General features: G+C 43.1%; 1 protein-coding gene across 1 annotated transcript in view; it reads left to right on the top strand.

The window, feature by feature from the left end:
• The first annotated feature begins 6,163 nt into the window (after positions 1–6,163).
• Positions 6,164–17,156, top strand: part of LOC123492921 (four and a half LIM domains protein 3-like) — a 40,902-nt gene continuing 29,909 nt past the window's right edge. Inside the window, exon 1 of the mRNA XM_045226628.1 lies at positions 6,164–6,373. Coding sequence (XP_045082563.1) covers positions 6,295–6,373 — 79 coding nt within the window. The 5' untranslated portion in view covers positions 6,164–6,294. The remainder of the gene's footprint in view (positions 6,374–17,156) is intronic.

Here is a 17,156-nt window from a genome sequence, read left to right as displayed (position 1 = left end):
GGAGATTGGAGGGAGAAGGATTGAGCAGAGGGAAGAGATGATAGGATGGAAGAGGAGAGAGTAGTGGGAGAGAGAGAGCGAAGGTTGCGGCGGCGCGTTACCATCTGTGTAGGGGCAGAGTGAGTAGTGTTGGATAAGAGCGAGAGAGAAAAGGATACAAAGTAGTGGTCGGAGACATGGAGGGGAGTTGCAGTGAGATTAGTAGAAGAGCAACATCTAGTAAAGATGAAGTCAAGTGTATTGCCTGCCTTGTGAGTAGGGGGGGACGGTGAGAGGGTGAGGTCAAAAGAGGAGAGGAGTGGAAAGAAGGAGGCAGAGAGAAATGAGTCAAATGTAGACGTAGGGAGGTTGAAATCCCCCAAAACTGTGAGGGGTGAGCCATCCTCAGGAAAGGAACTTATCAAGGCGTCAAGCTCATTGATGAACTCTCCAAGGGAACCTGGAGGGCGATAGATGACAAGGATATTAAGCTTAAATGGGCTAGTGACTGTGACAGCGTGGAATTCAAATGAGGAGATAGACAGATGGGTTAGGGGAAAAATTGAGAATGACCACTTGGGAGAGATGAGGATTCCTGTGCCACCACCCCTCTGACCAGATGCTCTCGGGGTATGCGAGAACACATGGTCAGACGAGGAGAGAGCAGTAGGAGTAGCAGTGTTTTCAGTGGTAATCCATGTTTCCGTCAGCGCCAGGAAGTCGAGGGACTGGAGGGTAGCATAGGCTGGGATGAAGTCAGCCTTGTTGGCAGCAGAACGGCAGTTCCAGAGGCTGCCTGAGACCTGGAACTCCAGGTGTGTGGTGCGTGCAGGGACCACCAGGTTAGAGAGGCAGCAGCCACGCGGTGTGAGGCGTTTGTGTAGCCTGTGCGGAGAGGAGAGAACAGGGATAGGCAGAGGCATAGTTGACAGGCTGTAGCAGATGGCTACAATAATGCAGAGGAGATCGGAATGAAATGAACTAAACATCTGGGAAAGGAGAGAGCAGGGCCTCCCTCACCAAAAAAATATAACTCTCCCAACTTCCACCTCAGAAACTATAATTGTTTCACTGAACCACCCGAATAAAACTCTCCCAACTTCCACTTTAGAAATTAGAATTGTTGTAAACTACAGCGGTTCAATGTTTCAAGGAATAGACTCAACTTACTTTATTCAGCTAACTAACTATGACGCCATAGCTAACTAGCATGCTAGCATCCAATAACACACAGTTTAGCACCAATACTTGGTTACAACAAACTACCAATAGTGTGTTAACACACTAAACAGATAATTTGTGTCCATGTCTAGTTCTTTCATAACGCAGCAATAATTAAACGTTGGCTAGCTAGCACAAAGATATTGTATTTAGCTACTACAGTACAGCTAGCCGGTAGTGTTGGCTAGCTAGCAATGGCTGCTGTGTTGACTTTGTTTGAAAAACGGCGTCGCTGCGACCGAATGTAGCTGGCTAAAAGGATATTGTATTTAGTTGCTACCGTTGCTAACAGCTACTCGCCAGCTAGACCAGGAGGTGAGTTAGCTAGCTAGCTTCGTGCTACACCCGGCACCGCCGAATACAAAAGTAACCTACAATAACTACATACAACAACTACCCACAACAACCCACGATGCCTAGCTACAATACCCAACTACAATCTAAATACATAGTTTAAGCCTTACTCGACAAAGCCCAAGCTATGCATAAAGCCAAACTTACCCGACGCCAGCTGTCTGGGTGGTTTTCTGCAATCAGTAGCTGTAATTAAGTACACTAGCTACTAACTACCTAACGTTAATGCTTCAGATAATGAGGTTAGAAAAGCAGCTGAATGGTAGGTAGCTAGCTGGCTTAATTACAGGTACTCTTAAGCGTGAAATAACATTGGAAACAACTATCCACCGTTGCTAAAAGTTACCAGTAGCTACCCGCTAGCTAGCTAGCTCTATCGGTTAATGCTTCAGATAATGAGGTTAGAAAAACAGCTGAATGGTAGGTAGCTAGCTGGCTTAATTACAGGTACTCTTAAGCGTGAAATAACATTGGAAACAACTATCCACCGTTGCTAAAAGTTACCAGTAGCTACCCGCTAGGTTAGCTAGCCTCGTGCTTCGCCGGGCTCACTCGAATACAATACTTACCTACAATAATTACCTACAATAACTACCTAAATAAACTACCTACAATATCTAACTACAATACCTACCTACCTACAATCTAAATACATGGTTTAAGCTTTACTCAACACCATATAAGAAGCCAAGCTTACCTCCTGCTAGAGAAAACACAACCTCACCCGACGTACCAACACCACCCTGCATCCCACTTAGACGTGGTCTATGGATAGCTACTCTAGCCTATGGTGACCCATTATGGCTAACTCTCTTGGCAGATGCCACATCACCCTTCAGAAATGAACATTTTATTTTTTGTGACGTTTTATTTGACACATTACATGACAGTCACCTGGCTGAACTCATAACAGGTCATATCAGATTGCATTCCGAACCGCATCCAAATCTGATTCTAAATGTAATCTAAAACTCTAAATCTAAATCAAAGGTCAAAATGTGTCCTGACAGTACTTGACTATGGTGGAACATTTGCACTCATTTTGTTATTTTTGCTGTCACGGTTCCCAACCGACACCACACACACACAAACACAACAGGCTGGGTGCAGAACAGAGTCAACCGCAAAGCAGCACCCCTGGAGCAGTTTGGGGGATATGGCTGTACAATAGGTGGTATCATACAATAGATGGTACCATCAGGAAATGTATCATTCTCATATATCTCTAGAGTCATAGGGCTTCAATTAATCTGTGCTTGTTTTCCAAAATTGAGAGAGAGAGTTGTTTTGTGTTGGGGTATAGTATGGATCTCAACATCTCTCAACATCTCTGGGAAGAAGATCACTTTTTACCTGTGTGAATAGAGCGGCTTCTATTCTCTAATTTGTTGTGCAGGACTGACAAGCTTCCGCTTCGGTGTGTAAAATGTGAATTTATAATTAGGGGAGTGAGGCGTTGAGAGGTCCTGACAGTATCAGAGACCACACTCTTCCAATTGTCTTGCCTTTGAACCGTGAGGACTGAGGAGTCTCACATGTCATAGGAAACGTGAAGAATCCTTGTTTATCAACCCTCATCCTTTTAAGACGTGACACAATATTGTTTTCCATAAGGTTTTGCAACCCATGATGCAGGTTGTAAAATATGAATATGGTTTCTAATATGGTTTACAGTAGTAGAAAGGGGTGACCTTCACATGCATGTCTTCTTTATCACATTAAATACAGTATACTGAATCTAACAGTAACATACACACTCTTGGTAAAGACCCTGCTTCAATGTCAAGACCATATCCACCCAGTTACTTTTCCCAACTACACTATCTTGTTTTCCGTCTATGTACTCTGATGATTCCAAGGCAGCACTCAAAACGGTTTCTTTTAAAAGCTACTTTTAAGAATAATCAAAGCAGTGCTCAAAACGACTTCCTTGTTCCTTTTACTATTATTATTTGAAAACCATAGATTTATTTGATGACATCCATCTTCTTCTTGACTAAGTCCTCAGTGAACTGGTACTGTCGGCACTCAGTCGGCACTCATGCCTAGTTATGTAAAAGGAGTTTGGGCTGAGTGCAGAACCATGTGAAATGGTGATCTGCTAGAGCTAGCCTAGGCACTTGTCTCTGTGTAGTCTAAATAAAATGTGACGATCAAAACACACCAGTCCAGACCTGAACAATACCATGGTGTAGGGTGATGCTTTTGTCAACATTATGTTCTACAGGCTCAGCACAGCTGAAACACTTAGATTAACCTCTCCTCTATTCCTGGGAGTGTATTAAAAAAGTTTCTATGAATGCTGATCTAGGATCAGGTACCCTCATGTCCTTATAATCTTATTGGTTATGATCTAAAAGGACAAACTGATCCTACAGACACGTTTTGAATACCGGCCCAGATCTCAGGTGATTAAGTATTTAATTTCTACCCCAAGGACATGCAGCTGTTGACGTTTACATCGAGAACGCTCCCTCTTGTTGACTCATATACAGTGAGGGAAAAAAGTATTTGATCCCCTGCTGATTTTGTACGTTTGCCTGCTGACAAAGACATGATCAGTCTATAATTTTAATGGAGACTGGCTAGTCCACTCCAGGACCTTAATGTGCTTCTTCTTGAGCCACTCCTTTGTTGCCTTGGCCGTGTGTTTTGGGTCATTGTCATGCTGGAATACCCATCCACGACCCATTTTCAATGCCCTGGCTGAGGGAAGGAGGTTCTCACCCAAGATTTGACGGTACATGGCCCCATCCATCGTCCCTTTGATGCGGTGAAGTTGTCCTGTCCCCTTAGCAGAAAAACACCCCCAAAGCATAATGTTTCCACCTCCATGTTTGACGGTGGGGATGGTGTTCTTGGGGTCATAGGCAGCATTCCTCCTCCTCCAAACACGGCGAGTTGAGTTGATGCCAAAGAGCTCGATTTTGGTCTCATCTGACCACAACACTTTCACCCAGTTCTCCTCTGAATCATTCAGATGTTCATTGGCAAACTTCAGACGGGCCTGTATAAGTGATTTCTTGAGCAGGGGGACCTTGCGGGCGCTGCAGGATTTCAGTCCTTCACGGCGTAGTGTGTTACCAATTGTTTTCTTGGTGACTATGGTACCAGCTGCCTTGAGATCATTGACAAGATCCTCCCGTGTAGTTCTGGGCTGATTCCTCACCATTCTCATGATCATTGCAACTCCACGAGGTGAGATCTTGCATGGAGCCCCAGGCCGAAGGAGATTGACAGGTATTTTGTGTTTCTTCCATTTGCGAATAATCGCACCGACTGTTGTCACCTTCTCACCAAGCTGCTTGGCGATGGTCTTGTAGCCCATTCCAGCCTTGTGTAGTTCTACAATCTTGTCCCTGACATCCTTGGAGAGCTCTTTGGTCTTGGCCATGGTGGAGAGTTTGGAATCTGATTGATTGATTGCTTCTGTGGACAGGTGTCTTTTATATAGGTAACAAGCTGAGATTAGGAGCACTCCCTTTAAGAGTGTGCTCCTAATCTCAGATCGTTACCTGTATAAAAGACACCTGGGAGCCAGAAATGTTCTGATTGAGAGGGGGTCAAATACTTATTTCCCTCATTAAAATGCAAATCAATTTATAACATTTTTGACATGCGTTTTTCTAGATTTTTTTGTTGTTATTCTGTCTCTCACTGTTCAAATAAACCTACCATTAAAATTATAGACTGATCCTTTCTTTGTCAGTGGGCAAACGTACAAAATCAGCAGGGGATCAAATACTTTTTTCCCTCACTGTATACACACATATAGGTTTCAGTTTAACACGTGTAGAAGCTATCAATAAACTTACAACAACAAAAAACGTAATGAAAGAATGACCAAAGGAAATGAAAGCAATCCCAATCCCAGAGGGCCTATTATGCACTTGTTGACAACATTGGATGAACTCTAGGCTATGGCAATTCAAGTCCAGAACACATAACTATACGGTTGTTGGCTTACTGTCCATATTCTTGTGCAAGTTTGTTTGTCAGTGTTGTGTATAGCCTAGGCCTACCTGTTATCTGTTATCCCCACCTACCTGTTATCTGTTATCCCCACCTACCTGTTATGTGTCTAGCAAATGATGTCAGCTGTAGCCTAGATTGCCATTTCCATGAAGTTATTTTTGTGTAAGGTGTGAATATACTTTGTTTTCAGCAAGTGAGAGTGACTAAGAAAATCAATGGGGGCCCCGGTCCGTAATTCAGCCATGATTAATACAAGTTTGGATAGCTGGCTAGACTAGTAACCAATCTATTTTTTTAAATGCTGACATGGGATAATTGAGTGACAGTCAGTGACTGACATAACAAGAGAAAAACTGCTGAGACACAACCGAATTTAGAAATTGCACCTTGTGTATTCTATTATTCTTACTCTCAACAGTAAATTGAGATCCCGACTGTTTATTTTGGGGGGGGGAATTGATCGCGGGTCTACTAAAGGCAGGCCGCCAGTTTCCCATCCCTGGCCTACATGACCAAAGCACAGCACAGTCCGAAGGTTCGAAGTAAGAGGGAGGAGATTTTTCTCCAATATCGGGGCGGGGTCTTGTGACTCACCACCAACTTCCTCATAGACAGTAGAGCGCCGGTGAGCTGTGTCACTCTCTAGCATTGTACAGTTAGAGGTCTGAGTAGACTGCAGTGAAAAGCAACGGGGGAAATTGTACAGTATAATAATCTGTCACTGGAGTAGCGACCGGCAGACCGGCTGCAATCCTCATCGTTTGAATGTCTGGTGACACAGCGCGAGAGGTGGGCTTCGATTGTCAAGTCGCAAAGGTGCATTCAACAGCAGATATAACGTCGGGTAAGCGCAATCAACTTTTCTACCTACAATAATGAATGAATTGCAAACTTTTCGCCATCATATCTCCACTTTTCTTAGGTAGGCCTACACACACGTTTCTTATTCTTTGCACACGGATTTATTGATGAAATCTATTCTATTTTTCTTTTAATCATTCCCATTCATTGCTCATTTTAGACTGAAGTCGGTAATGTAGGCCTAATGTGCATTTATTGAAGTAAATACTTAAGTTTAACTTTTCATTTGCAAAGTGAGGCTGATGAAAAGAAGTTCAGCAGTGCTCCCGGATTCTGAATGAATGAAGGATAGATAAAGCAATGCATATAATCAATGTCAGGACAGGAAGAAAGGATCAGACAATTTAGAAATAGCCTACTTTGTAGCAGTTCTGTCCATATTATACTAATGACACTAAGTAACCTGAGAACAATTGAGACTGGACTATATTTATAAACTTTAGCTTTCTGTAGGGCAATGCAACAAAGGGAGTTATAAAGTAGTGCCATAACAGCATGTACACTCATAGAATGGGATCTTCTGACTAATGATCCCATATGAAGTGTATACTTTTCACATTTCTGAAGCAACAAAAGGTCAATAGCTCCCACCCAAACCACTCCAATTATCTCCTAATAAGTATAGCGCATCTCAGTGCTTGAGGCGTCACTACAGATCCCCTCGTTCGATTCCATGCTGTATCACAACTGGCCGTGATTGGGAGTCCCATAGGGCGGCGCACAATTGGCCCAGCGTCCTCCGGGTTTGGCCGGTGTAGGCCGTCATTGTAAATAAGAATTTGTTCTTAACTGACTTGCCTAGTTAAATAAAGGTAAAATAAATAAATGCAAATAGTAGGAAAGGTGACCTAGTAGGCTAAATTGCTTAATTCATGGGTTTCTCCAAGTCTCAGTTGGTTGGAGAGATATTTCATATGTCTACTAACTCAGTATTTAACCACGTCAGCCAATATTGTAAATACAAGGGTATAGAAGTGCTAAGATAATTGGAGGTTCTCTAGACTTTGTAGTGTCCCTGAACATGCTCCAGTTGAGCTGAGGGAATATGAAAATTCTTGCCACTTAGCACCTTCAGTAATTACACACAGTGATAACTGGGACTGAAGACAGAGGGAGCCATGAGTGGAGAAGAGAAGAAACATGTGCAGGGAAGAGGGACTATTCTTGTCACAGGGAGTGCTGGCCTGCCCAGTGCCCACAGATGGGCTGCATCCCAAATGGTGCCCTATTCCCTACAGTGGAGGCTGCTGAGGGAAGGACAGCTCATAATGATGGCCAGAACGGAGCAAATGGAATGGCATCAAACACATGGAAACCATGTTTGATACCATTCCGCTCCAGCCATTACCACGAGCCCATCCTCCCCAATTAACATGCCACTAACCTCCTCTGATTCCCTAAAAAAATGCAATACTTAGGGCCCATATGGCTCTGGTCAAAAGTAGTCCACTATGGAGGGAATAGGGTGCCATTTGAGACAGAGCCATGGAATACCTACCACCACTATTCCCTCTGTTTTCTCTGGCTTTCGTGCTACATGTCGAACCCTAAGGCTGTCATCAGGACTGGCATGCCTGGGGCATCCTGGCACTGATGCAGGTAGCTAGCTGAGCAGTTCCCTCCTCAATGACTCGGTGGTCAAAGTCCCCAAGGCTGAGCAGTTCTCAGTGGCAAGATAAAATGGGATGTGGCAATGTGTTTGGGATGGGTATGTCGCTGTGTTTGAGTTTGTGTGAATTTTCATAGTTGCATAGTACTGTAAATGCTAGCCATATTTAGGGTTGAACTTTCCCAAAATTCCCTGGTTTTCCTGAAATCCTGGTAAGAAAACTCCTGGAATCAGGATGGAATAAGCAGGATAACCTGGGAATTTTGTAACCCTAGTCATGTTGCTGTCTCATCTGTTGCCGTTTCTCATGTTACATTGGGCAAGAAAGGGAAGATGTGGTCACTGGAAGGTAAATCATACCTTTAAAATAGCTGTATTACCAGGCTAACGGTGAGTTCCAGACTGACTAGGTAAGGCGCCTGCGCAGTTGGCTCTCCTTCGCATGCTGCCTGCCTCCTGCCTCCCCTGGGACAACTTTAGAGTTCCCTGTTTTTCTACAGTCAAAAGACTACAATAGCCACAAGGCTGTTGACAACCAAAGCAACCATTACTGCAGTTGTTTAACATAGCAGTTAACCCATTTCCTGTAGTTTGTTTCATGTAATACATTTCAATTTCTACTTCAAGTGGAGCACACTTTGTTAATAACATGTATTAAATCATATGAAATAATGTCATTAAAATAGGTTTACTCACCCACATACACTACCAGTCAAAAGTTTGGCCACACCTACTCATTCAAGGGTTTTTCTTTATTTTTACAATTTTTTACATTGTAGAATAATAGTGAAGACATCAACTATGAAATAACACACATGGAATCATGTAATTACCAAAAAAGTGTTAAACAAATCATAATATATTTTATATTTGAGATTCTTCAAATAGCCACCCTTTGCCTTGATGACAGCTTTGCACTCTCTTGGCATTCTCTCAACCAGCTTCATTTGAGATTTTGGGTTCCAACCGCCGTGTCTTTGTGAGACGCGGTGTGGGTGAACGGATGACCTCCGCATGTGTATTTCCCACCGTGAAGCATGGAAGAGGAGGTGTTATGTAGTGGGGGTGCTTTGCTGGTTATTTAGAATTCAAGGCACACTCAACCAGCATGGCTACCACAGTATTCTGCAGCGATACGCCATCCCATCTGGTTTGGGCTTAGTGGGACTATCATTTGTTTTTCAAAAGGACAATGACCCAACACACCTCCAGGCTGTGTAAGGACTATTTTACCAAGAAGGAGAGTGATGGAGTGCTGCATCAGATGACCTGGCCTCCACAGTCCCCCGACCTCAACCCAATTGAGATGGTTTGGGATGAGTCGGACGGCAGAGTGAAGGAAAAGCAGCCAACAAGTGCTCATCATATGTGAGAACTCCTTCAAGACTGTTGGAAAAGCATTCCAGGTAAAGCTGGTTGAGAGAATGCCAAGAGTGTCCAAAGCTGTCATCAAGGCAAAGGGTGGCTATTTGAAGAATCTCAAATGTAAAATATATTTTGATTTGTTTAACACTTTTTGCTTACTACATGATTCCATATGGGTTATTTCATAGTTTTGATGTCTTCACTATTATTCTACAATGTAGAAAACAGTAAAAATAAAGAAAAACCCTTGAATGAGTAGGTGTGTCCAAACTTTTGACTGGTACTGTAAGTATACCTGGATGCACATGTATCAACTTTGAAATATGGTTTTCTTTGTTTGGGCTAATGGCTAGGCTAATGTGGATTCTACCTGAGCGCAGACATGGCAGTGGTAATAGCCTGCAATTCACATCTCCCATGTAGATGGCGAAAGTTAGTATAACTCTCTCAGTGCCCGGCCCCTTTTTCCCGCCAAACATTGTTCATTGAGCAGCATTACTGCGTGAGCTAGATGGTGGAGACCAACTACAGCGCTGCGCAATTCACTGCCCTTTTGCCGACGCAGGCGGTCACTCTACTTCTGTCGGCGGCATCATTTAGGTTGGCCGTAAGGGATACTTTTTTTGGCTATGAACCGAGCGTGAACCGGCAGAGTTCCCCCATTGGTTGTTGCGTCACCTCGTCTTAGCTGAGGAACGCTCCCTTAACCTCTCTCACTAAGGTGTCAGAGGTCTGACAAACTACACTGTTCTTTAAAGGAGCTCCTCTTCTGGGTGTGTCAGTGTTGGTACAATAGAACAGATGCTTAATCTAATTTATAAATCAGCGCCATTCCAATTACACTATATACAGTGGGGAAAAAAAGTATTTAGTCAGCCACCAATTGTGCAAGTTCTCCCACTTAAAAAGATGAGAGAGGCCTGTAATTTTCATCATAGGTACACGTCAACTATGACAGACAAAATGAGGAAAAAAAATCCAGAAAATCACATTGTAGGATTTTTTATGAATTTATTTGCAAATTATGGTGGAAAATAAGTATTTAGTCAATAACAAAAGTGTCTCAATACTTTGTTATATACCCTTTGTTGGCAATGACACATGTCAAACGTTTTCTGTAAGTCTTCACAAGGTTTTCACACACTGTTGCTGGTATTTTGGCCCATTCCTCCATGCAGATCTCCTCTAGAGCAGTGATGTTTTGGGGCTGTCGCTGGGCAACACGGACTTTCAACTCCCTCCAAAGATTTTCTATGGGGTTGAGATCTGGAGACTGGCTAGGCCACTCCAGGACCTTGAAATACTTCTTACGAAGCCACTCCTTCGTTGCCCGGGCGGTGTGTTTGGGATCATTGTCATGCTGAAAGACCCAGCCACGTTTCATCTTCAATGCCCTTGCTGATGGAAGGAGGTTTTCACTCAAAATCTCACGATACATGGCCCCATTCATTATTTCCTTTACACGGATCAGTCGTCCCTGGTCCCTTTGCAGAAAAACAGCCCCAAAGCATGATGTTTCCACCCCCATGCTTCACAGTAGGTATGGTGTTCTTTGGATGCAACTCAGCATTCTTTGTCCTCCAAACACGACGAGTTGAGTTTTTACCAAAAAGTTTCATCTGACCATATGACATTCTCCCAATCCTCTTCTGGATCATCCAAATGCACTCTAGCAAACTTCAGACGGGCCTGGACATGTACTGGCTTAAGCAGGGGGACACGTCTGTCACTGCAGGATTTGAGTCCCTGGCGGCGTAGTGTGTTACTGATGGTAGGCTTTGTTACTTTGGTCCCAGCTCTCTGCAGGTCATTCACTAGGTCCCCCGTGTGGTTCTGGGATTTTTGCTCACCGTTCTTGTGATCATTTTGACCCCACGGGGGTGAGATCTTGCGTGGAGCCCCAGATCGAGGGAGATTATCAGTGGTCTTGTATGTCTTCCATTTCCTAATAATTGCTCCCACAGTTGATTTCTTCAAACCAAGCTGCTTACCTATTGCAGATTCAGTCTTCCCAGCCTGGTGCAGGTCTACAATTTTGTTTCTGGTGTCCTTTGACAGCTCTTTGGTCTTGGCCATAGTGGAGTTTGGAGTGTGACTGTTTGAGGTTGTGGACAGGTGTTTTTATACTGATAACAAGTTCAAACAGGTGCCATTAATACAAGTAACGAGTGGAGGACAGAGGAGCCTCTTAAAGAAGAAGTTACAGGTCTGTGAGAGCCAGAAATCTTGCTTGTTTGTAGGTGACCAAATACTTATTTTCCACCATAATTTGCAAATAAATTCATTAAAAATCCTACAATGTGATTTTCTGGATTTTTTTTCCTCAATTTGTCTGTCATAGTTGACATGTACCTATGATGAAAATTACAGGCATCTCTCATCTTTTTAAGTGGGAGAACTTGCACAATTGGTGGCTGACTAAATACTTTTTTTCCCCACTGTATACAAAAGTATGTGGAAACCCCTTCAAATGAGTGGATTCAGCTATTTCAGCCACACCGGTTGCTGACGGGTGTTTAAAATCGAGCGCACAGCCATGCAATCTCCATAGACAAACATTGGTAGTGGAATGGCCTTACTGAAGAGCTCAGTGACTTTCAACATGGCACCGTCATAGGATGCCACCTTTCCAACAAGTCAGTTCGTCAAATTTCTGCCCTGCTAGAGCTGCCCCGGTCAACTGTAAGTGCTGTTATTGTAAAGCGGAAACGTCTAGGAGCAACAACGGCTCAGCCGCGAAGTGGTAGGCCACACAATCTTACAGAACGGGACCACTGAGTGCTGAAGCGCTTAACACGTGAAAATCGTCTGTCCTCGGTTGCAACACTCACTATCGAGTTCCAAACTGCCTCTGGAAGCAACGTCAGCACAATAACTGTTCGTCGGGAGCTTCATGAAATGGGTTTCCATGGACGAGCAGCCGCACACAAGCCTAAGATCACCATGTGCAATGCCAAGCTCGCCGCCATTGGACTCTTGGAGCAGTGGAAACGCGTTCTCTGGAGTGATGAATCACGCTTCACCATCTGGCAGTCCGACGGACAAATCTGGGTTTGGTGGATGCCAGGAGAACGCTACCTGCCCCATGCATAGTGCCAACTGTAGAGTTTGGTGGAGGAGGAAAAATGGTCTGGGGCTGCTTTTCATGGTTCGGGCTTGGCCCCTTAGTTCCAATGAAGGGAATTTCAACGCTACAGCATACAATGACATTCTAGACGATTCTGGGCTTCCAACTTTGTGGCAATAGTGTAGGGAAGGCCCTTTCCTGTTTCAGCATGACAATGCCTCTGTGCACAAAGCGAGGTCCATACAGAAATGGTTTGTCAAGATCGGTGTGGAAGAACTTGACTGGCCTGCACAGAGCCCTGACCTCAACCCCATCGAACACCTTTGGGATGAAATGGCACGCTAACTGCGAGCCAGGTCTAATCGCCCAACATCAGTGCCCGACCTCACTAATGCTCGTGGCTGAATGGAAGCAAGTCCCCGCAGCAATGTCCAACATCTAGTGGAAAGCCTTCCCAGAAGAGTGGAGGCTGTTATAGCAGCAAAAGGGGGACCAACTCCATATTAATGGCCATGATTTTGGAATGAGATGTTCGACGAGCATGTGTCAACATACTTTTGGTCATGTAATGTATGTCTTATAAAAGATGTCATCAATTATTTTAAATAAGAAAATAGCTATTTATTCATAAACAAGGATGGAAATAAGTGTCTTCCCACTGCTAAAACCTTAGTTTAGATCAAATACAAAGCTTGTTTCATAAACACAGATATAAATATAGTAATCCTTGTCTTTTGATCTATATTAAATTACATTTGATTTATAAAATTAGATTAGATGGGAATTAGTTTACTTTCGACATCAATGCTCTTCATTTTTCCGTAGCATCACATTGTCACTTATGAAAGTCACAGAGGGTCAAAGATCATACACCCAAGACATGCTAACCTCTCACCATTGCCAATAACAGGGGAGGTTAGCATGTCTTGGGGGTATGATCTTTGATCTTCTCTAGGGCCCTATAAAATCAGTGTTGCGTAGAACGCGGACGGAATCACAGAATCCAGACATTAAAACGGAATTCAACAATATTAAAACATTTATTGAGCTTAGTAGGAAATCAACTTAATGTATTGAATAAACTTGTTAGAAAATACATTAATATGCCAAAGATGATCATAAGACATGAACAAAATGCATCAGTGATTTGTATTTTCACGTAAACTTTCTGAAGAGGCACCCCAATGATTTGTTCTCGACTTTGAGTTTGTTGAGCAAAGGCTATGTGTATGTTTTGGTTCTACAAATCTGTGTCCATCATAACATTCAATAATAAATTAATTGCATTCATTCTTGCACCATGCGATCAATTATCAGTTCTAAACATGTATCTTTCTTCTTTATGCTGCCTGCAGCATGATCTGTTTTCCTGCGCACATATATGACAGACAGTTGTTGGTCGGAGACGCTCCAGAGCCGCTGAGCCGAAGGAGTGCGTATTAATCCTGCTGTAGAATTCATTGCGACCAGCCAGCGGGTCAAACAAACTACTAAAACTCAGAAAAACAAGTCATGACTCTCGAGTCAGTACAAAGAGTCATTCAAAAAGAATGAATTGTTTGCGAACTGCACATCAATAATCAGTCAGTGTCAATAATTTTGATCCCCTACCTTTTTTTTTATAGAAAAAAATATATTACTTGTTAAACAAAATATTTTTCTTTGAGTCATTGTATTAGTGTAAAATAATAGTTTCCCCCAAAAAAATGTGCGTACAATATAGCTCATTATTTGAATTCTTTATTTTATACAGTCATTATTGCTCATCTTTATCAAGGGTATCAATAATTTCTGACCCTACATGGACAGTGGGAGTTCAGCTCAAAGCCATGTACTTCCATCAACATTGAAATAACACAGATAGCTCTTCTGCTCACTTGTACACCACAACTCAACTTCCTCCCATGAAGAGCTGTGTGTCTGTAGTGTTCTGCTGTGCCAACAAGGCCAGTCTGTTGCTTTTACAGTTAATTTTTCCACAGAGTTCAATAAAAGCCAAAAGCCGACATCCTTTATGTAATATGTAGTGTCTGGTATTCCTGCCTTGACACAGCTTATGGAGTTCTAATATATCATGTATTTGTTTGTCTCTCTCTCTTTCCTCTTTTCTCTCTATGGCGTTTAAGCGACCACGGTCGCATTCTTTGGAGGTCTCTGTGTTTTGCTGAAGGTTAGCAGTGCTCTGTTTTGGAGTGGTGCCATGTTTAAACTTCAGTGGGACCATATTGACTTGTAGTGGGTGGGTTTGAGGCCTGACAGTTTCTAGCCCATAGGACAACGATGAAGGACAATGCACAGTCAAGTGTTTGCAGGTTGTTAGAGACTGGAATGTTGAATTGTAGTGACAGTTTTGACACTGCACACCTTTCTTTCCCTCTTTCTCCAACTCTGTTGAGGAAGCTACTGGAACCTGTTACTTTTTGCGGTCTGCTTGCTGTCTATTTGCTGACTCTCAAACACTCTAAGGGGAATCAGTATTGGGGTATGTGAAATATTGGTGAAGATGTCCAGTTACTTTAAGACCGATGTAAAAGCTACCCAGGCAATATAAATAAATAAAATAAAATAAACACTTTTGTTTTTCAGAAAATAGAACCGACAGAATTTTAAAAAGGTATTGAGCACACAAGTGGTCCATTTCAGGGACCTGTCAAGCATTACCTCCAAAGCATGCTTTTCTTTCTGTATCCTATATCCTCAAACCCCAACTCCCATTTCCCCCTTCCGCCTTCCTTCCTCTGGTAGCCAGACTAGCCACTAACCAGGCACCCTTCAATTGAGTGTGGGGGTCCATGGCAGGCAGCTGGAGTGTGTCTGGCCTGTCTGTGAATGGGGGGAAGTGACCTCATGTTTCCTGTGTGAGTGGGGGTGGGTGGCCAGGTGTTGCAGTGTTATTGTGAGGGGGCACGGCTTCCTCCAGCGGCTGCCTTGTTGGTAAATGGCTGAAATCCGATCCTGAGAGCTTGACCCCCTGCGGGATGCAGCGTAGGTGCTCCCTGCTCTGCTGTCTCCTTTCCTCTCTCTCTCTCTTTGGGATAAAGGTTATTTAGGGCATGTGTTGTTCACTTCCTTATGTTGTTGTTCACTTCTCCCCTCACCCCTTTCACTCTTTCTATCATAAATGTTTATTTTGTCCCTCCTATGACTTCAAATAATCCATCCTCTCTACCCTATCTTGTCAATGCATGTTGTGTAAGGATTTGGCTATGCCAATAACATTTTGTGAGAAAGCCCTGTCCACTCTCCTAGCTGCATAGGAACTGCATGATGTCAGCTACATCTCCATAGTTCTTGTGATGAAGCAGATGTTTAGGTGCATGATTCCTGTCGAGTCATCACCCCCAGTCATGTATCCGGCTCTGTGAGTTAGCCATGACTGGTTCCCTGGCTGCGCCCAGGCCTACAGTACTGAGTAGGGGGAAGAGGAGGATGCTGTCTACTGCAAGACTATGAGAAGTACAGCTATTGAGATGTTGAAGGCATGTAATCATGATTAGGCCCCTCTGTTTTGTTCAATCGTGACATAGTAAGATTTTATCCTGTATTTTAAGCCTTATCCAGAAATAAGAATTAGACCAAACATTTAATCAATTGTCTGAGGATGGTGCTGGACCATCTGACATAAAAAGAAAAGTTTGATTTAAAAAAAGGTTCAAATCCAGGCATGTCACATGATTGCGCAATAGACATGGCCCTAGTCATGATGCAAGACTGACTGTCTAGTTAGTATCAACACCTCCCTCATGTGACTAATGTTATCCTGTTAGAAAAGGTTAATCATTTGAATGGCACATCTATAGTGAGGTAATCTACCATCTAAGTTGAAACAATGGTGAGGACAGTGTTCAGTCTGGTTTAGGCAGGCTAATGGTTCATTTCAGCTTTTGGCATGCATGACTATCCCCTTCGCCTAAACTTGCAATACTGTTAGAGAATGTGCCCTAGATCACTGGCAGCCACACCACAGTGCCTTGTCGTTATAAACAGCGCAATTATTTCCCATTTTCAAATAAATGGAGGCCATAAATAAAGATGACAGCTGGGTATATTTTTTTTCCAGCAAATATGCCTCCAAAACCAACAAGCAAGTCACATCAAGCTGTGTAAAAGTGCACAAGGCACAAATTGCAGCGGTTTTGAGAACTAGTAATGTGATGTGTATTATGAATTTCATACAAACAGTAATGGTTACGTTGGGATGTGGCTAATGATTAAATCATAGGATAGGCCTATATGGTTAACAGAGGCACTTGGGGAAAAAAGAATGTCGGCCAATAATAATTTGTACAGCGTGGTAGGGTGTGTAATTACACCTTGTGGCAAACCTGAGAACGACATACGGTGTAGAGGCCTCTTCACTACTGTTCACTCAGCAGCCCTATGTCCTCCATTGAAGTAGGAGTGTATATGTTATACAGATATATTCGCCATACAGTAACTTAAACATCCCTTCTGTAGCTGCCCCCTGTATTACTTTGGCAACTCCCAAAGCATTTATTTCGAGGACCGTGACCTACCTGAAACCTACTGTCTGATAACAATGAAAGGAATAACAGTGAGGAATCCATTTATCAATCAACCACATAAGCCCAAACCTTTTCTGTTTGCTTTCTTCTAATGATAATAATACATGGGTTTTACTCTGTGGACTTAAAGGCGGCTGCCAAAAACCACATCTGTGGGACAGACTGTCCTGAATGATCACCCACCCGTGATAAGCATGTA

This window comes from Coregonus clupeaformis, chromosome 17 (assembly GCF_020615455.1).
Source record: "Coregonus clupeaformis isolate EN_2021a chromosome 17, ASM2061545v1, whole genome shotgun sequence".
Taxonomy (NCBI): domain Eukaryota; kingdom Metazoa; phylum Chordata; class Actinopteri; order Salmoniformes; family Salmonidae; genus Coregonus; species Coregonus clupeaformis.
Note: the sequence above shows the minus strand (reverse complement) of the source record. Positions and strands in the feature narration are given on the sequence as shown.